The following is a 21,861-nucleotide window of genomic DNA, read 5'->3' on the forward strand; positions in this document are numbered from 1 at the left end:
ACTGAACTGGCCCGGCCTATGTTCTCCACTGGCATAAATGAGCCGTGTGTGTCCATTATCCATCATCAGTTTACTGGCATATAATTGATAATCAATGTTAATGTTATGGCAGATTAATGTATGTTATATACAAATTGTTTACAAAAATTTGAAAATTTTCCAATTTCCAAATGGCCTACTTAGTCACATGACTAGGAATCACTATAATATTCATGCAAAAAAAAAAAAAAACCTTTTCTGCAAAGAAGAGTCATGAAGTGATGTTCCAACCACCTTTTAATCAAAGAAGAGTTAAACAGAAGAGCACTTTGAAAAATCACATGATTTTTACATATTTTGCATAAATTAATCTTTTGCAATGCTTCAGGTTTCATGCAAATCTGGCAGGTCATGCAAATTTTAAAACAATGTCTTTTCATGTAGTTTTTAAAAAAATTATTCCATTTATATTTCTTTTTTATTAACTTTGTAGATTTAGTCACAAACATTATTTTGTGTATTTTTTTATGTATGCCCGCCAAAAAAAAAAAAGAATCAAAAGGTCAAAAAGTTTATAAGCCAAATACATCTTAAACATGCAAGTTTAAGTTAACATGTATAACAACAGAGCAGAGCAGTATTACTATGCGCTGGCTTTTAATAAAACAATTAAATAATTACGTCTGTCAGTCATATGTATATTAAATAAAAACTGGTGTTACTTGTGTATTCTCAGTCATTTATGAGACCAAAATGCTATGTTTATGCTAAAATCCCAGTAAATATTCACAGAATGCCTACATAAAATAACAATGAGTTGGTAAGCATAAGCATCATGAAATCTTGTGCCTTGTCTGATTTTCACTTTTTTCTATGCCTTCTAATGTGACAAAACATTGAGAACACTCCATTGAATTCTAACATTAGATTATATATTAAAAAAAAAATAGTAATAACATTTACTAATCACCTTCTCAGTTACACAAAGAGATGCCCCGTAAAAGGCAAAAAATCTGATGTAGTATACAGAACACTTATTTACTATAATAGCTAGCCTCAAAACATTAAACAGGAAAACATGAACATTCAGACACTTGGAAAGGTTAGAAAATTATAGTTTTAATAAATCCATTCATTATTATTATTATTATTTATTTATTTATTTTTTTTACTTTTAACGAAAATGATTTGTCAAAAAAAAGTTATAACTCAGCCATTGTAGCTATGTTTTATGAGAATATACTGATATTATCTAGTTCTGTTAAAATATGTCAATACTGCAAACAAATGTTACAGCAGAGATGCAGGAAGGCATTTTTCATTGCAGGAATTTTTTCAGCATGAGATGATGTCATGTCCAAATAGCTGAATCAGTTTTCTTTTAACACTGTTGGCTACAATGATCTATTACAATCATCTATTGAAGTGGAATGAATATGCAGTCATATCATCCAATGTCATTTACACTGATGATCATTTATATACCAGTAAACTGGTGACAAGATCATGGGCTCCCAAGGCTCATCTATGCCTGTGGGCAACAAATGCTAGCCAGTCTGGTCCAATCGCACAGAAAAGCCAATGCAGCACAACCATGAAAACAGTCATTGCTGGCCATGATTAAAAAGCATTAAAACCGTGAGTGCATCAATACCTGCCACGCATGGGGGCAGACAAAGAGCCCAAGATCACAGTCCCAGCCTCCAAATTCCCTAGATCCCAATTTGATCGAGCACCCATGGGACATGCAAGTCATACAAGTCCAAGCCATGGACCTACCCTGCAACTGAGAGCACTCAAAGGCTCTCCTGCTAATGTCCTGTACCAGACACCACACTGCTCTCCCAGATGTCATGTCGAGTCATACCCTGAGGGACCAGAAACACCCTGGTGGCACAAGCGGAACCTATTCGCTTCTGGGCACAATATTTTGAGTTGTAATGTTATGGCTGATCATAGTTAAAAAAATTGTATGGCCAAAAAAAAAAAAAAAAAGACATTTAAGGCTTACATTGCTGCTGGCATACATACATTAAAATGTATTTAAAAGACTCAGTTTCAATGTTTTATCCATATTACTATTTCTCAAATAAAATGTATAACTATTTATTTGTTTTATTTTTTTTTGGCAGCTGCAATTAAAAAATTCCTAAAAGTCTTTTCCTGCACCTTTGAGTTACAGTCTAAATTTTGATAGGGAAAAAAACTGTACCCATGTCTAGCGAGATGCATAAATTTACAAATCATTAGTTTTTACAGTCCATATTTTTACCCTGCCCAATATATAGTCCATATTTCAAACCTGCCTATTGATGCCTTCTGCAAAAAAAACAAAAAAAACATGACGTCTAATTAAGGTATCGGGTATACAAGATTATTTGGGGTTGGCTTAGCACATATTGGTCACTGAAAAATGAATGGCTTAAAGAATTACATCATTATAACGCTCCAGTGATGTCTTCAGTATTGATGTAATGTGAAAAATATGAATTAAAAAAACATAACCTGTATCTGAGAATGTCTTTTGATCAGTAAGGTTCTTTTCAAATAGAAATACATCTGATATCCTGTTTATACAAACAATCGTCTAAGTCTTTAAAATGTTAATACTGCATTTAGTAGCATCTTAATGTCTTCATTCTTTTTAGAGTTTATGATATGCTATGTGATGCTTGTGCAGTACAGATTTGTGTTTTTTATTTTTATTTAAAGCAATAAATATTAAACTTTTAAAGCAATTTAATTCCTTGTAAAAACCTAGAAAAAAAAAAGGATCCATGTTCCAAAGAATTTCCCTTCAACATCATCTATCCTTATCTACAGAGGCTTTGAAGTGTGCAGCCTGATACAGGCTATTTACCATTGGATAATGTTTTTTATTCTTCCAGTTCCACAGAAGGAACAAGGACTAGCTCGTCCAGTCTTTCTGGATTTTTCAGTGGAAAGGCAATCCTGTGTACATACTGTAAACATGCAAGAAGTAAACTGACACCCATAGATTTGTGATAAAATGTATGCACCAACATTTGTGCCCATTATGAAAACTACCATTTGTTCCCATATTTTTTAGATTGGAATACACCCATCTGCACTCAAGGTTAGAAGGGAAAATCTTTCTAAAAAAAAAAAATCTGATTTTCAAAAGTCCAGATTGTTGATCAGTCCGAGGATGGAATGCTGTTCAAAGATCTGTCGAGAACACCACACTCATATGCTTATAAACAAATTGTTACTCTTAAAGCCGCTAAATCATCAACACAAAAGATTAATAAATGTATCGATAGCTAAATCACACCCGATTAAAAATGTTACAAATTTGGTGCACACATTTTAATCATAAAACTTTGGGTGTCTGTTCAGTTTCATCATTAGGCATCATCTTTGTTTTAATTAAAAAATTAAATAACTTTTTTTTTCTTTTTGTTACCATATACTCTCCTGTGTACTGTTATGAAACAAAATCTACCAACAATCCAATATTAAATAATTATTATTTTGAACCCCTAAATTCAACCAAATAACTAAATTCATTAAATCTGTATTAATGGAAAGCGTTTTTTTTTTTTTTTTGTTGTATAAATGAAGGCTTTCTTGGTACTCACTTTACCTGGTATTATGAATATGCCATCATACCTGTATAATATTAATAACAGGGCTATGAGAACCAAACATACTAGTAACGTTTCTGGTAAAGTTGGAAAATCTGCCCCTTTGCCATTATTTCCTTTCTGCTAATTATATAGTTGCAGGCACAAATCTGGATCCCAGTTTAGATAAACTTCCCGATATGGTCTGCAAATTAACAATCAGGAAAGAAAACACACACACACAAAAACATGGCCTTATCTAATGAAATTGCATTTCTCGTGTTAATCTTCACAATCCCTAAAATAAATCCACAGTACGTCATTTATTATGAGGAGGGTTTTAAAGGAAATTACATTTCCCCTTTTTTAAACTATGCAATTTTAAATACATTTTATGCCACTGAAAGCCTACCAGTTAATGTCAGAAAAAACATTTGAAAATGTTCTTTTCAGTTATTTTTAAAGAGCATCTAACTTTCATATCGGCTCTGAATGATTAGTGATGTACATAATAAAACACCAACTTTATGTAAAAATTAGGCATAAAAGCTCATTCACATAGCAGTAAAAATGCAGAATACCAAATCAGGTTGATCTGACTTTTCATATATATTTTATATGTATAAAAAGAAATCAGATAGTGTGGGTTTCATATACAAAACAAGAATGGACAGGACACGCAGAATGGGACGGAGTTAGTACATGAAATGTGTAAAAGGCACTATAAAATCACAACTTTCCAGTTCTCAATGAATGGTCACATTATTAACACATCATTAACATCGCTAATCTGCATTGACACACTTTTCTTAACAGAAAACTTAAGGACAATAGTGCTATAAGTCAAAACATGCTGCAGAGCACAATGCATACCTTCCAACACAACACAGAATGCCTCGGAATTCAGTCACATTAACGGCACAATGTTTATGTAAACTACACCCGAGAGCATATTTCTAATTGATTCTTATAACTGTCTAAGTTTTACTAGGCAACAAATGACCTTTTTTCCTCAAATAAAAACAATAATCTACAACATGCTGCTTTAAAATACAAGACTCCAGCATCATATTAACGTCAGGAATGTCATGATTTTGGTTATGACAACTTTAGTGTTCTTAAAAATACAGGGTCTTCACAAGGTCTCCATACATTGGGGGAATTAACACTTTAGAGCAAAAATGTTTGAAAATATTTCATGCTTATGTGAAGACCATGATGTACTAGGAAGCGTTACACTATATGCACAACACCAGTTGTGTTAATATGAGTTTCTTTATTAGTAGGAATGTTTTGTGATTAAAGTTAATTTTACTAAATAGTGTTGATTTCGTATGGAGACTTTTGAAACATTCTGTAGCATTTGTATTTTCTTCTTAAACAAACCACAAAAACAAAACAAACAAAAAAACGTACAATGTCACACCATAATGTGCAAAAAGAAAAACAATTAAGACTTAAAAAAAGAAAAACAAAAAACAACCAAAAAAACAAAAAACTAAAACAAAACAGAGGAATGTTCCAAAAAATTACTCCAAAAAATACGGTTTTGGCATGTCAAAAAAAAAACAGAGGCAGCAACGTAGCAAAATGAGTGGATCAACATGGAATAATGGAATATATCTAATGGAACGTAATGACATGACACTATCTGTAACCACTAATGTACCAGAGATAATTATTTACAGAAAAAGGTTACAGCTAAGCAGACTTAACTACCATAACCAACTGCACTACTGCTACACAGCTGTAACTACGGTTTAGCTATTAGAAAAACTTCCCTTAAAAAAAAAAAAAAAAAAAAAAGGGATGGCAATGATGATTTGCAACCTGAATTTGTCAGAATCATAAATAAAAAACAGAATTTGAATCTTTTTGTATATAAAGATGATTTTTAAAAAATAACACTTTACCATGGCCATTTCTGTTTAAGACTTGTTCTTATATCAAATCGAAGAACAATGATAAAAAATAATTATTTTACCGAACTCCATTTAAAGGTTAGGAATGAGCTTAAACTGTGTCTTTGAATGTTTGCAGTTAGCATTACTTAAAATCAATGAAAAATGTTTAAAAACAAACAAACAAACAAACAAAAACAAAAAAAAACACTGGGCACATATAGCTGTACAAATAGTGGTTATTTGGTCTGCAAAATCATGAACTCATTTGGTCATGACACTCTCCTGTGGGAACAGTTGCTGCCTTTGCAAATCATTAAGACAAAGAAGTGTTTTGTTAACCTAATCGTCAGAACCTCACAACATATATAATAACACAATGACTCTAGGTGGCAGTTCTTCAGTTGGTGAAAAATCACAATGACAGTAAAACAAGTATCTTTCCAAATTTTCCACATCTCACTTATGAGAGATCTGAGCTCAGGGGGACGCATCAGAGTAAGCAACATGCACAAATTCAATAGGGGGGAACATTATCATTAATCTGCATTTAAAGTGGTAATAATTATGAACACAAGAACACTATGTTATGTTGCCTTGAAGCCTCCCAGTATAAGGAACATGATTAACATGTCATGGTGTCATTTGTTTATTTAAGGAAAAAAAATTAGAAGAGAGAAGTGTTGCTGGAAGAGTGAGTACTACTCCCTGTTCTCTTGCTCATTGTCTAGTTCTTACGAATGTCAGCGTAGACCACAGGCTCCATCTTGTGGAAGGAGTTCTTACTGCCAGAGTGATCAAGCTGAGCGTATATCACCGGGCCCTGATAAGATGGAGAGAGAGAGAGAGAGAGAGAGAGAGAGAGAGAGAGAGAGAGAGAGAGAGAAGGGAAGGGGAACCAATCACCATAAGCTATATTGGTTAAGTGTATAAGAAGAAAGAAAAGCACACACTGCAGTCATTAAAATATAAAAAGATATCTATGAATGCCAATTCATTCCTCCAGGAATCTTCTGAAGTCATCAGTGTGATCTGTGAATCGTATATTGAGCCAAGCAGCTTTATTGGCCAATGTGACACTGAATGCTTTTGAAACATCAAAGTGAGACAATGCAAGACAAATAACGACCAATTGCATGTTATACTGTTTCACTAATGACTTACATTTACATACAGAACTTTAAAATTATCACACATTTGGCAATTATTTTGAAGAAGACTTAATACTGACTATTTATTCATTTTAAAAAGACTTTCTCAGGAACGCTGGGTATGAGGTGGGAATACACCTTTGATCATACTATTCTAGGGCATGACACGCACATGCGAGCAAATACATAACTCAATACTTGGGTTCTGGTTTGTCTCCCATCTATTAACACTGTGGGATGTTATTGTAAAAAAAAATTGCACTCTGCCAGTTGCCTACTTTTAATACTTGAGTAAATAATTTTTTTATAAGGTTTACTGTTAATATGTAAAAGGAAATATTGTACACATGCAGTGAACAATAATTTACTATAAAGGAATCATTTTCTTTCCAATTAAAATTTGTCATTGTCACGTGTTCAAGTTCATCAAGAATTTAAAAGATCTTCAAGATATTATGGTCAACTATGATTTTTTTTTTTTCCCTGACGAAAGAGACTGTTCAGCATTATCCTTCCAGGTTTTATTAACTTCTTGATTCTTAACACAATTCCAATAACAAAAGCAATATCCTCAGTCGCGTTCTTCGCTTGATGCAGGTTAATAACTTGACCCTTCTGAAACACAGTAACATCTTCACACCACGATACAGGACTTAACATTTTAATCTGTTTTCTTACAAACAATCGCAATACCCATTACGATGCTTATTACATATTAAATATGGCACATTTGCACATTACGAAATTTGTCAACTGTGACAAAATATAAATGTGTGCATGTGTTTGCAGCAATCCTGTGAGCAAAATGGACATAATTTTTTAAACATGATATTTCTACTGTGTATCCAACATCCCCATAGTGCTGGCCTCTACATGGAAACCCTTTTCTTTTTTTTTTTTTTTTTTAAAGAAAGTACCTTAAACAGTTAAGGTCATCTAAAATACTGTGCACTCCCCTAACTTGTGCAAAAGAAGGTCTAAATTTAAAAGAGACCTTCAAACACACTGGTGCTCAGGAATAAAATAATGCTTTACTTTATACTGAATAGATCTTGTAATAGAAACGGGTGTATTTCTGGAAACTATATGGCTTTAACATGCCTCTGCAGGGACACAAATCATGGACAGTAAATGATATTACATGAGAATGATGTAAATGGCAACAACAAAAGAATAGAAGGGTGCATGTTGTGGCAGCAGACACTGTATATGCATATAATATTTAATTATAATTATTTAAACCTGGATTTTGGCCATTTGTAGAAAAAAAATCCAACATTCCAACTTAAAGAAGTTTGTGGGTTTTTTTTTTTTCTTTCTTTTTTTCACTCATACCTGAACAGGAGCAGAGGGGCTGCTACAGCGTGAGCCCTCTGTGCTGGACTCAGATTTCTTCCCCGGCCGAGCCGCCTGGATGCTCACACTCTCTGTGGAGGTGCAGCTGCGGCAGCCAGAGTGGGTGTGGGTGAGAATCGGGTTGTGACGATGCACAGACAATGGTGAATGGTGAAGGCGTACACACACGCAAAGGAGAGACAAAGATAAACAAAGACACCAATGTGATGAAATAAAATGATGTAAAGCAACATGGAGATACTGGCAAAGGGTATAAAGGAGCAAAGTGCAAAATGCAGCGGCATTTCTACTCTGTCCTGTAGTATTTTGAATTTTTTTTAATAAGGAATTGATGAAACAGTGATGTCCCAAAAAGAACATCAAAGAAAATGTCTCGTGTGCAACCTATAGTGCTGTTGCCACTAGTGCTGCAGCAGATCCTGATTGGTACATTACTTTTTCCCAAAACGCTCTCTTGTTAAATGTTATGCTTGCTTACATAAGGGTTAGTACACACGCTGTGGTAAAAAAAATAACAGAAAAGAGGCTTGTTAAACAATGAGAAGATGTGTTAATGGAAAACAAAGTTTGAGAAGTGCGAAATGACAGAGGCATGACACGCATGAACACACAAAGAGCCCATGTTGACCCCGAGGAGGTTAAATTACAAACTTTAAGCGTTCAGGCTATAAAAAGTGACATCTTGCATACACCGACCAGCCATAACATCATGACCACACCAGCTAATATTGGTAGGTCACAGATTTGTCACCAAAACAGCTCTGACCCATTGAGGCAGGGACTCCACTTGACCTCTGAAGGTGTGCTGTGGTATCTGACACCAAGCCATCAGTAGCAGATCCTTTAAGTCCTGTAAACTGAGAGGTGGGGCCTCTATAGATCAAAAAAAATTTCCAGCACATTCAACTGAAGTCAGTTTAGTTTATACAGTTAACCCTTGGATTGCTAGCATAATTCGTTACAGAAGCTTGCTTGTAATCCAAAGCACTCATATATCAAATTTCCTTATAAGAAATAATGGAAACTAAGATGGTTCGTTTCACAAGACAAACATATTCATATAAAAATCATTAATACAAAATATAAATTTACAATGAAACAAAAATCGTCCTTCTCTTTACCTTTACCTCTTTTAAAAGAATTGTAGCTGGTGCGAATAAAACGAGAGAAGAGATGAGAAGGAGGGGGCTACTTTGTAGTAAGACGAAAGATGACTTTCACACACACACACAAAATCATTGCTCTCTGACAGAGTCTCTGTCAAAAAACTGGAATGTTTAATGACAAACCTTTCTAATGACAGTTGCTTTTGTCTCCTTTTGAGGATTAGGCAGAAATGTCAAGTTGCGTTGTCGTTAAACAGATTCATCTCATAAACTCCTACAGCCTTTATAACCTTTTTTTCCCCTTCACTGGGGCCATTATTGCAGTACAGTTACTGAAAAATAGTCACTAAACTTGGACACAAAATAAAAAACCGCTTTACGTGTGTGCGCACACACGTGGTCGCAATGTTATAGTAAACAGTACACACGCGAGTGCGAATGTTGACTATACGAGTGACGCATGCGCACGAAGACTGAGCATGAAAGAATATTTCCCACAGCATGAGAGAGACAAGAACCATTGGCTCAGTTGTGATCATGTGACGCATAGCAGGCAAAACTCGCTTGATTACCAAGTCATGCGTCCCACTCGTATTTGTCGACCTCGCTTGATTATCAAGTTAATTTTACAAAACACTCGCAGATCAAGTCCTCGCAATCCATGGTTTTACTGTACAGTGCTGTTAACAATAGTCATCTTTGCACAACAGCCTAACAGAATAAAAAAATTCTGGAAATAAGTATAAAAATATGAGGAAATATGTATGAATTGCAATTATCAGATTCTCCCTTGATACAAGTTATGCCTCAAAGTTGTATTCCTCAAACCATTTTTTTTGCAGTGTGACAGGGTGCATTGCCCTGCTGAAAGAGGCCACTGGCACGAGTGGCAATGCCGTTTCCATGAAGGGGTCAGCAACAACGTTCATGTAGCTGATGCCAAAATAACATCCACATATGAATGGCAGCTCCTAAACATCAAGCATCACACCATTTCCACTGGCTTGCCTTCTTGTCATAGAGCACCTTGGTGCCTTCTTACCAGCATTAACTTTACTAATGTAAGCTACAGTAGCTCTTATATTGGATTGGACTATATGGGCCAGCATTCGCTCTCCAAGAGAATCAGTAAGCCTCGGCTGCCCATGACATTTCCAGTTCATTGGTTATCCTTCACTGCACAACTTTTAGTAAGACCCAACAACTTCAAACTAGGAATCCCACAAGATCTGCAGTTTTGGAATTGTTTTGACTAGGAGTCTAGACGTCACACTTTGACTCTTGAAAAGGTCCCTTGCCCTTTTCGGCTTCCAACATGAGAAAGGAACAAAATGCGCACCTGCTGCCTAATATGTCCCTATATCCTAATAAATCCATGTTACTCATTTCACATCTCAGTGGTCATGATGTCATGGCTGATCGATAGGGATGGGACAATATGCTTTTGTCTCAATACATCTTAAAGTGCTCACAATATGATTGTTCATATATAAAGTTCAAAGACAACAACGTACCACTGTAGAAAAATCGCACTTTATTCCTTTTCCCTGTTTCTTGTGTTGGTTTGATTATGTAAACAGAAAACCATCTTTAAAACTTTTCTTTAAAACCATGACTGTTTCTACTATATATATAAATGATATGGGGTAAAGCTAATTAAATTTCTTAAATTACATTTTAAATAAATCTGCATCTTTATATAAAAGAGAAACCTTAAATTGTCTTAATGCAACCTTAAGACGCATTTGCCAATTACGAATGTGTAAACTGCTCCAGTGAATGGTTCGCAAGCCCAGTGAGCTGAACACTCGAAGCACAAACTCAACATGACGTAATAAGATCACAATACATACTGTATAATTAAACCAAACTGTACATCATGATGTAATGAATTTCTATACATTTTCCCATCCCTACTGATCGGTGTATAGTGAGCCTGAAGTAAAACAGGTCCAATTAGCAAAACCGGTTTATTAAAAAAGTAAACAGTTAATCTGCCCAACAATCATGGAAAGATGGTTAGTTATCCTCTGGTTAATTAAGGCGACATAATTTTATAGTGGGTTAGATTAAGTTACTGGGTTCAACAGACATTAGTCTAACTGATATCCCTTTGCACTGTGGCACAAAGTGCACACTTGTTAGTCATGTAAGAGGGACACAAAGAGCTCATTTACTAAAAATAATACACGAGCTGTTATGAAACACAGCCTGTTGCAAATGTAATTAATTCATCATCTGTACAATATCTATAATCTGTAATTGTACACATACACTCACGTAAAGGATTATTAGGAACATCTGTTCAATTTCTTATTAATGCAATTATCTAAATCAACCAATCACATGACAGTTGCTTCAATGCATTTAAGGGTGTGGACTTGGTCAAGACAATCTCCAGAACTCCAAACTGAATGTCAGAATGGGAAAGAAAGGTGATTTAAGCAATTTTGAGCATGGCATGGTTGTTGGTGCCAAACGAGCCGGTCGGAATATTTCACAATCTGCTCAGTTACTGGGATTTTTACGCACAACCATTTCTAGGGTTTACAAAGAATGGTGTGAAAAGGGAAAAACATCCAGTATGGGGCAGTCCTGTGGGCGAAAATGCCTTGTTGATGCTAGAGGTCACAGGAGAATGGGCTGACTGATTCAAGCTGATAGAAAAGCAACTTTGACTGAAATAGCCACTCGATACAACCGAGGTATGCAGCAAAGCTTTGTGAAGCCACAACACGCACAACCTTGATGCGGATGGGCTACAACAGCAGAAGACCCCACCGGGTACCACTCATCTCCACTACAAATAGGAAAAAGAGGCTACATGTCCATCCCTTTATGACCACCATGTACCCATCCTCTGATGGCTACTTTCAGCAGGATAATGCCACATGTCACAAAGCTCGAATCATTTCTTGAACATGACAGTGAGTTCACTGTACTAAAATGACCTCCACAGTCACCAGATCTTAAGGCCAATAGAGCATCTTTGGGATGTGGTGGAATGAGAGCTTTGTGCCCTGGATGTGCATCCCACAAATCATCAACTGCAAGATACTATCCTATCAATAAGCTAAAGAATGCTTTCAGCACCTTGATAAATCAATGCCACGTAGAATTAAAGCAGCTCTGAAGGCAAAAGGGGGTCAAACACCTTATTAGTATGGTGTTCCTAATAATCCTTTAGGTGAGTGTACATGTCTAACACACAATGTAAAAACGAAGACCCGTTATTTCACCACAACATATCAAACATCCATTAGAATATAAAGCCTAATTAAAATGTACCTTAATAAATTAAGTAGGTAGCTTACCCTTCGTAGTCACGTGTAGACCGCATTACTCTTATTAACAGATATGCGACTACAGCAATGATGATAACACCAATGATCGCACCGATGACAGCACCCACAATCACTGCTGGGCTCGTCTTTGGGAGAGACTCTGTGGACAGCATTAGACAAGTCTTTTAAACTGATGAAGGGGGAAAAAAGACCCTAATAAATGAAATCACAGAAGTGATGCCTAGTGCTCCAGTTTACCACAAAAATGTTTAATGTAGTTAAAGTTCGGGCACTGTGCAAGCTCCTTAAGTTCTTCCACTCCAACACATATCCTTATGGGCCTTAGGGGCATTGTCATGCTGGATCTTGTTTGGGCCCTTTTAGTTCCAGTGAAGAGAAATTGTAATGCTACAGAATACAAATACATTCTAGACATCTGTGTCCTTACAAATGTGTCATAACAGTGTAATGATCAGGATGAGGTGTCCACATACTTTTATGGTACAAGCACAATACAATCTAAAATCTGGATTTATGGATATGAGGATAAATCACTGCATCGCTGTTTACCTTTCATCACAGCTCTGAGTTTGGTCACTGAAGCTTTGCCTGCAACATCAGGAGGGTTCTTCACATCACAGACGTAGGTGCCATTGTCAGCAAACTGCATATTACTGATGCGAATTGAGCCATCTTTTTTGTTCAGGTCCCCTGCCCACTCAACTCGGTCCTTAAACTGGTTGGTGCCAGGAAATCCCTTACCACCAGCATAATAGAAGACCTAAAAAAAAAAAAAGGAAACATGGTCAGATACAAACATGGTCAGATACAAACATGGTCAGGTCCAGTATAATTACAACCCCAAATCAGAAAAAGTTTGGACAGCATGGAAAATGCAAATAAAAACAAAGAAAGTAGTGATTTCTAAATTTACTTTGACTTTTATTTCATTGCAGGCAATACAACAGCACAATATTTAATGTGTTCCCCATTAATTTTTTCCCCCCAAAATAAACACATATTCCAATTTTGGTTCTTGTAACATTTAAAAAAAAAAAAAAAAAAAAAAAAGGTGGAACAGTAAAGCATTTACCACTTTGCAATGTTGCCATTCCTTTTCACAATACTTAAAAGCCGTTTAGGGACTGAAGCCACCAAGTGATTAAGTACCTCAGGTGTAATTTTGTCCTATTCTTCCTGTAAACAAGGCCAGTCAAGTACCTGTACCCTCTTCCTCCGCAGCCAGGACTCTGTAACGTGTGCAGAATGTGGTTTTGCATTGTCTTGTTGAAATATGCATTGGTGTCCCTGGAAAATATGTCTTCTTAAAGGCAGCATATTGTGCTCCAAAATTTCTATGTACTTTTTAGCATTAATAGTGCCATCACAGAAGTGCAAGTTACCTTTACCAAGGGCACTGACACAAACCCATACAATGACAGACCCTGGCTTTTGCACTTATTGCTGGTAACAGTCTGAATGATGCTTTTCTTCTTTGGTCCGGAGCACATGGCGTCTATTTCTCCCAAAAAACACCTGAAATACTGATTCATCTGACCACAGAACACCTTTCCACTGTGTGATGGTCCATCCCAGATACCTCCGAGCCCAGAGAAGTCGACGGCGCTTCTGGACACTGTTAACATAGGGCTTCCTTTGCTAGTACAGCTTTATTGGATGTAACTACATATTGTGGTCCTTGACAAAGGTTTGCCAAAGTATTCTTGAGCCCATGTCGTGACATCACTTATTAATAAATGACAATTCTTCATGCAGTGTCGTCTGAGAGATCGGAGATGACTTCTTGTTTAGCTTGGGCACCCTGGTCCTTTATGCACTGAAATTCCTCCAGATTCGTTGAATCTTTTAATTTTGTTATGCACAGTTGAAGGTGAAATATCCAAATGTCTTCCTATCTTTTTTTAAAAAACATTGTTTTGTTTTTTTTACATTTTAATAATTTTGTCACATATTTGTCAGCAAACTGGCAATCCATGGCCCATCTTTGCTCCTAAAGGACTAGACCTTTCTTGGATGCTGCTTTTGTACCAAATCATAATTACTTGTTCATCTGTTTGAAATGACATTATTATTTAACCAATTTACCTGAATACTAGCCCTTAATTGCTCCTGTCCCAACCTTTTTTGGAATGTGTTGCAGGTCTGAATGACAGAATAGGATGTATATTTACAAATTAAATAAACTTGACCAGACAAAACATGAAATTTTGTAAATGAAAATAAAAATTGTGTTCATATTGTCTGCAATGAAACACAATTCAAAGTAAATTTAGAAAATCACTATTTTTTTTTTTTTTAACAAATGCCTTCAATTTCAAAAATGATTAAAAAATGATTAAAAACTGATAAGCAGTTTGATGGAACGTTGTTGCTGTTTCTTAGTTAGTTTATGACAAAGTAATGGGGTCAGGCAATGATAGCAAGTTTTGAATCCAAACTCTCAATATTCAGTCCAATGGGTGATGAGGCAAGTAAAGGATGTGTTCATTAAGTTAAAAAAAATAATAAACCTATCAAGGAAAGCAGAGACTTTACGAATTAACAAGTAGGCACAATGAAAGAAAAATTACTTGTGAGCTGAGAAACAAAAAAAAAGCCTATAAGTCCACAGAAGATTTCTTAAGTAGATGATAAAAGCCCTCACATCATCTAGCTAAGAACACTCTCTAGAAGGTATGCTTATCATTGTTAAAGTTAACAATCATGAAAGAAATGTAAATATAGAGGATTTACCTCAAGTTGCAAACCACTGGTAACAGTCAATATCAAAAAAGTCAGACTAGACTTATTTCTTAGACTGAAAAACTGTGCAATTCTGATAAAATAAATATGTATACATATAACTCGTACCAAAATGGATAAAAGGTAAAAATATGGAGAAGGAAAGGAAGGACTCATGCTCCAAAGCATACCACATCAAATGCCTAACATATGTTTGCGAAACATGGTAAAGTCAGGTTGTCTGGCAATATTCATTTATCAACACAAAATTATTTTTAAAAATCTCAAAATACCATTAACCAATTCTACATAAATTCCCAACTTTGTACAGCACTGTACAAAAGTTTTAGATAGTTGTGAAGAAATGCTGTAAAGTATGAATACTTTTTAAAATATATATTTTAATTCTTTAAATCTTTCAACTTATGAAATGCAAACAGGAGAAAAATCTGAATCTCAACCAATATTGGTTGTGGATACCCTTTAGCTTCATACCAGCATTAATTCTTATACTTGCACACTGGCAAAAAGTGAGGGATTTTGCAGTTTGGTGTATGATTAACCAATTAGACCAAGCAGGTGATAATGATGATCAATTTCATATGCACTGTAGGTTGAAACCAGTCATAACCAAAAGAGAAAAAGATTTAAAACTGCATGACGAACAGCCAAACTCTGCTACTAAGATGAGGCTGTAAAAAACGTCACAGGTCATACATGAGCATAGCAAGATATGAGGGAGTTATACTGCATCAGCAATGTCTCTCGCAGACAATAATTTCAAAGCAAACTGGGGCTTCAAGAATTGTTATTCAAGCTATTTTGAAGCACAAAGAAACAGGAAACGTTGTAGACGCAGTGGTACGCCAAGAACCCTAATGCAGCAAACAGAAGGCATGTCATGCATTACTAAACCAGTGTCCGAAGTGGTCTTCATGAAAGAACTGCGGACCAAAAGCCACACCTTTGACATGAAAGCAAAGCCAAGTGACTCAACTACAGACAAAATACACACAGCGGAACCTTGAATTGTGAGTAATTTGGTCTGGGAGCGCATGGCAAGATGAGGAAAATTTTTAAAATAAAATTCATGCTCAGTCTCAGTGCAGGTGCGTCACTCGTAAGCCCGCATGTCCTGTTTACTATAACTTTCTAACCACATGTGTTGAAGGGCTGGAGAGTGGTACAATAATGTGTCTCTGCAGGCACATTATTGGTTTGTACACCACAGTAGATCATCAAGCCTTTCTGGGATTGCAAGGAGAGACACAAGGATGTGAGACAGCCTACATCCACGAAAGATCTATGTTTGGAACAACCTTCCTGTTTCTTCAAAAAACTGTGTGCAAATGTGCCACAGTTCTGCAGGCAAATTGTGGTCAAACTAAATACTGATTAGATTTTTCTTCTGTTTATTTACTTTTTCATTTGGTTAATGAATAAAAAATAAACTATGAACACTTTTCAAAGCGGTCTAACTTCACAGCATTTTTCCACATCTACCTAAAACTTTTGCACAGTGCTGTATATATTACCTGCAATAAACTGCAGCCTTTTGCAATTAAATAACTGCACGGGTCCATATTGCGATTGTGATGTTAATTGTGCAGCACTAATCGTACACCATAAACCAACAAATTGCTTTGGTGGCATAAAAGTTATACACTACCAGTCAAAAGTTTGGACAGACCTTCTCCTATAGTGGATCTTCTTTATCTTAATGTTAAACATTGGAGTCAATACATTAATACTAAAGACATCCAGTATTATAAAAATATATGTATGGAATTATGTAGCAAGCAAAAGAAAAAGTGATAAACAACCCAGAATTAGTTTATTATTTGAAATTGTCCAAAGTAGCTACAGTTAGCCTCCACAGCATTTTGCAGCAACATCACACAATACACAACCACTTGATCCAAATCCAATTGAGATAGATGGGGATAAGGTGGACTGGACAGAAGAAAACAGTGAACAAGTACTCAACACCTCTGGGAACTCCTTTATGATTGGTGGAAAACAAGTTTTGTTGATTACATAATTCCATATTTATTTTGCCATAATTACAATGTCTTCGGGATTAATATAAAATTGTTGAAAACAATACAATGGAATCCAATAATGGAAAGAATAAGACTGAATAACATGGTCTGTCCAAACTGGACTGGTATGGTATTTACAAAACTGCTGTACACAAACGACTAAATCAGTTATAAGCCTATGTTCACATGGTCTAAAACTACAATTCTTTTCAAGTTCTTCCTGTTTTCAATTCTAAACATAGCATTACACATACACTTGGGGAGGAGGGGGATGCTTACAGTTTCACCAGTAGACTCTGAAGAGCCCTCTGGGACGAAAGACCAGGAGACTGATGCTTGACTACTGATCACTTGATTTGATTTGAAATTACACTCAAGTACTCCAGTAGTTCCATTTTCTACAAACATCTCCCCTTGTGTGTACACTTCTATAGAAGCAACTGGATGCGTACCTGTGACAAAAAAAAGTGTTTTCATTATTTTTTTGAGCGCAAATAAATAAAAAAGTAAAATTAATGAAATACTTCTTATTTAACATATTTCCTCATTAATGGACCTTAATGCACAGGTCCTAGATTCCCACCTGACTGCATTATTGTAAATAGTGTATCAAAAATCTTAGTCTTTGGTGTTCTTTTTTTCTAATTATGTTTATCCTCTTTTTAATTGTATTTTATCTCCTAAGCAAAGTTATAGGTTACAAACAAATTACAAAGTAAGATAAAAATTTGTTGTTAAATTCATTAATTGTAGTATGCCATGTTTAATAAAGTAAAAGCAACAAAACTCATGTATTGGTGTAGATATCTAAACTATAGAAAACAATAGCAACAAAAAGGAATGATGGAATGAACATAAATCAGATCTCAATGTTAAACTTTGGAGTCAAAATGTAACTAAATGCTGTTAAAGTACACAAAAAGTAATACTGGGTGGACAACAAAGAAAAGCTAAATTTATTAACACTTTACTAGAGTATTCAATGTATACAAATATCATTTGTATGATTTGTACATTGTTAGTTGTTAATTTTCACACTTTTAGTATAACAGACTTCTTCACTCAGAGAATCTGCTTCCTTGCCTAGACAAACCCTCTCTCATTTACATTACATTGAGCAGTCTGACTGCCTTTGTGCCTAATGTTAGGGCATGAGGACATTTCTCTATGTATAAGACATGTATGTACATGTCATCCCAAGGGCCCTGACTATTGCCAACTGTTTTTGCAGAACTGTCAGGGCAACTTATAACAGCTCAGGATCAACATTGTACTGAGTATTTCAATAAACTATGTATAAGTCAGGTATTTCTACTACCTGACTCATACGTCGCTGGTTTAAAAAATAATAATAATAATAAAACAAAAAAATCCTGTAGCTTTAAAAGTGATTGCATACAGGAAAATAATTACATGTCTAAGTTCAGTCTACTCTAGATTATCAATATTAGAATCAGACTTCCTTGAATGGAGAACAAAAAAACTGCTGAAACCCATATCAGATGACACTGAACAGTCCATTCTAAACTGAAAATGTTTTTTATCCAAAGAAAAATGAAACTGGTGTGACCATCCTTATGAAACAAAAGGAATCGAAATAAAAGACAAAAGGGAATGGCTGCGTGTTAAACAAATGTAAGTGAACAGCAGACCACATCTAAAGACTCACCAAGAAAGGTTTTGAATGAGACAACACAGCTGATGTAGGCAGTGTCTTGACTCATTACACAGGCAATTTAATTTAGCTTGTTGAAACTGGTTAAGTTTAATGTAAATTGATAAAATAATTTACTGGGTCTAAAATATATATAGAGCACATATGCCATCACACTTTTCTATAGTGAGAAACCTTTGCACTTCTGCACCGGCAATGCTTTACACAGTATGACTCATCTGCGGCTGAAAAAAGCACAAAGGACAGAATACTTGACCAGATCTTTTGACGCAAGGCAAAACCCATGCCCATGAATGTACACTGAACTTCATAAACAGATCTGAGAGTATACTTAAACTTCAATTTACAGTTCAGATTAAACAAAACCATGTTTATAGCAAGCAGAGATTATACAATAATTAAGCTGCCAATTATATTTATTATTAAATATTAACATGGTTGTGTCAATACCCACTGAGTCAGTGTCCTGACGGCTCACGACACTGGATTCAGTTTGACTCTAGACTTGACTTTAGACTTAATACACAACATGTAGCAGGCAGGTGTGATTACTCATTATATACACAGCTAACTTTAAACTAAGCACAATTAGAGGTCCATAAATCTCAAAGTGAGAAGAATCCATTTTTGAAGAAGAAAAAATGGATTGGGTTTTGAATTACGGTTATTTTGTTTGACGATTTACATGTCACCCAAAATGTTTTTTAGTTTTTACTTCCTATAAAAGAGATGCATCGATCAGCTAGTGACCAGAATTTGCTAAAAATCAACTTGACATTCATGACCGATCAGCCTTGGATATAACAGAATATATGCACAGTGCACGAGCTTCCTAATGGAGAAACAGAATCGCATTTTTAGGGCGTTACATTATTGAACTGAAACTCAGCAAGCAAATTAGTCTCAAACCCACTCATTACACATGTTTATACCTGACTCAAAACACCACGAGTGATTACTCATCTTATCTGTGTGCTTGCAACTGATCAGCTAAAATGTTGCCGTTTTTCTATAATACTACAGTTGGTGAACTCTAAACTTTTCCTGACATCCTGTGTAGCAGGAGTGAATTATTTGCCATGTTTGTTTAGAAATAATGATTATGGTGGGTGACATATGTGCTGCTCAGTAAAAATGTAGCTTAATGTTTTGTTTAATTTTAAATTAACTGGTAAATTCCTGTATTTGAAGTTGTTTTTTATTGTTTAAATGCAGTGCTTGTCTTTTAAGTGAGAAAAGTTATAGGCTACATTTAATTACTCATGTACAATTCAGTTTGAAGCTGGTGAATAAAGCAAAGATACAAAACTTGATACCTTGTGGTTATTTAGGGGTTGTGTGTTAAAATTTTAACAAAACTGATTCTCATCCCTGATAGCCAGACAATCAGTGCTTTATTTATTCTTCTGTTTTGTTAAAGTGATGAAAAGCTTCCGCGCAGAACTCAATAACTCGAAGCCATGTAGGTTTATAAACTGGTTCTAACATGGTGTGTTGGTGATAAGTTCAAGAATACAATAGCTCCACTGATCCAAAAGACAGCTAAAAATTTCTGTGACTAATTAAATAATCAAGTCTAGTGTGTGAGCTGTGTAAAGCTGTAGGGAGGTGGTGGACAGTTTAATAACATTTAAATATTCCCAGACAGATTTAAAAAAAAAAGAAAGGAAAAAAAAAGCAATTTGATAGCTTAACAGGATGTAAAACACTGAGAATAAATAAATGTAACCTAACATTTTAGTTGAAGTATGAAACACTGGCAAAATATTAAGACCGTATTTTAGCCGTCGGTTTTGAGACACTTTGAGACACGGAAGCCCACACATGCAGGTAAGCTGAAGTAAACCAGTCTACTCGTGTCTGTACTGCAATAATAAGGTGTGTTCCTGAGTTACAGTAGGGAGTCTGTCTGTGGGAGGGAAAAATCCAGCGTAATGTTTAGCCAGCTGTGCTAACTGTCGCCCGGATTGATAAGATAGATAAGATAAGCTAGCTTGCTAATGATACTCGCAGAGACTAAATATTTGGGTGGATATCGAAATTTTCCTTCGTGTAAATTAATACCACCGACGGTTATTAAACGAAATATAGAATGTGAAAAGAGGACGCGGCCATTCCCTCACACACTCGCTGTGTGTATAGGTGTGTAACGTTACGTGTTACTTTCGATGCAGTGATTTAGGTTTTCTCTCTTAATAAATATATCTGGCCAACGATAATGTATATGTATTTTAATATAACTTAAGAAAACAGTGACTTAACCATACAAACATTACTCTAATGAAATTATAAACCAGCTAACTAGAAAACGATGAAATCCAATGAAAAGGCGCTAGTTAGCTTAACTTAGCATTTTCACTGACTAGCACTGAACTACATTCGCTTTAAGCGAATTAAGCTCCATAGGATTTTCTATTGATATCATGTTTTACTCACCTATGATGGCGCATAACGCAAAGCTACAAAGCCACAAGACACAACTACAATAACTACTTGAGAGCCTTAGCTCCATCCTTTAGAGCACCGAATCCGCAGAGCTCCACAGCTAACGTTCCTGTTCCCCGTGTTTACACCATCCAGTATACCGGAAGTACTTTCCACAACTCCATCCGCCCTCTGGTATTGTTTCGTTAGTAATAGTCCGAAGCTTCGAAGCTTATGTCGAGCAGAATGGGCGGTTCCAAAGTGTCGCTCCCTTTAGTGTGACGTAACCAGTCGCATCATTAATGACGTGATCAACCAGCGCACAGTGCTATTCCAAGCCATTTTAACATTTAATGGCTAGTCTGGATATATATCACAGATATCCGCAAATCAGTCCTTACCAGTCAACATAAAAACATAGATACAGACATCCACAATGACAGTCCTCCTATTCACAACTGTGACTTTAGATTTCCACTATGTTATTCCTCCTAGGACGAAAGATGTCATTTTCCTCTGTTTATTTATATGGAGTTTCTCATTTACATTTAGGCATTTGGCAGACGCTCTTACCCAGAGCGACTTAAAAAAAATATATATATTTTTTTTTATCT

At 35.6% G+C, this 21,861-nt stretch overlaps 1 protein-coding gene across 1 annotated transcript; it reads right to left on the bottom strand.

Annotated features, from left to right (window-relative positions):
• Positions 1 to 258: 258 nt before the first annotated feature.
• On the bottom strand, positions 259 to 21,445 carry LOC128545627 (myelin protein zero-like protein 1). Its single transcript, XM_053516099.1, has 6 exons — positions 21,260 to 21,445; positions 17,428 to 17,600; positions 12,935 to 13,145; positions 12,395 to 12,524; positions 7,954 to 8,059; positions 259 to 6,290 (listed from the first exon to the last, which is right to left on the bottom strand). The coding sequence occupies exons 1-6, from the start codon at positions 21,333 to 21,335 to the stop codon at positions 6,195 to 6,197; spliced, it is 792 nt and encodes a 263-aa protein (XP_053372074.1). The 5' UTR covers positions 21,336 to 21,445; the 3' UTR covers positions 259 to 6,194.
• Between the last annotated feature and the right edge of the window lie 416 nt (positions 21,446 to 21,861).

The sequence above is a fragment of the Clarias gariepinus genome, chromosome 17, assembly GCF_024256425.1.
Source record: "Clarias gariepinus isolate MV-2021 ecotype Netherlands chromosome 17, CGAR_prim_01v2, whole genome shotgun sequence".
Lineage (NCBI taxonomy): Eukaryota > Metazoa > Chordata > Actinopteri > Siluriformes > Clariidae > Clarias > Clarias gariepinus.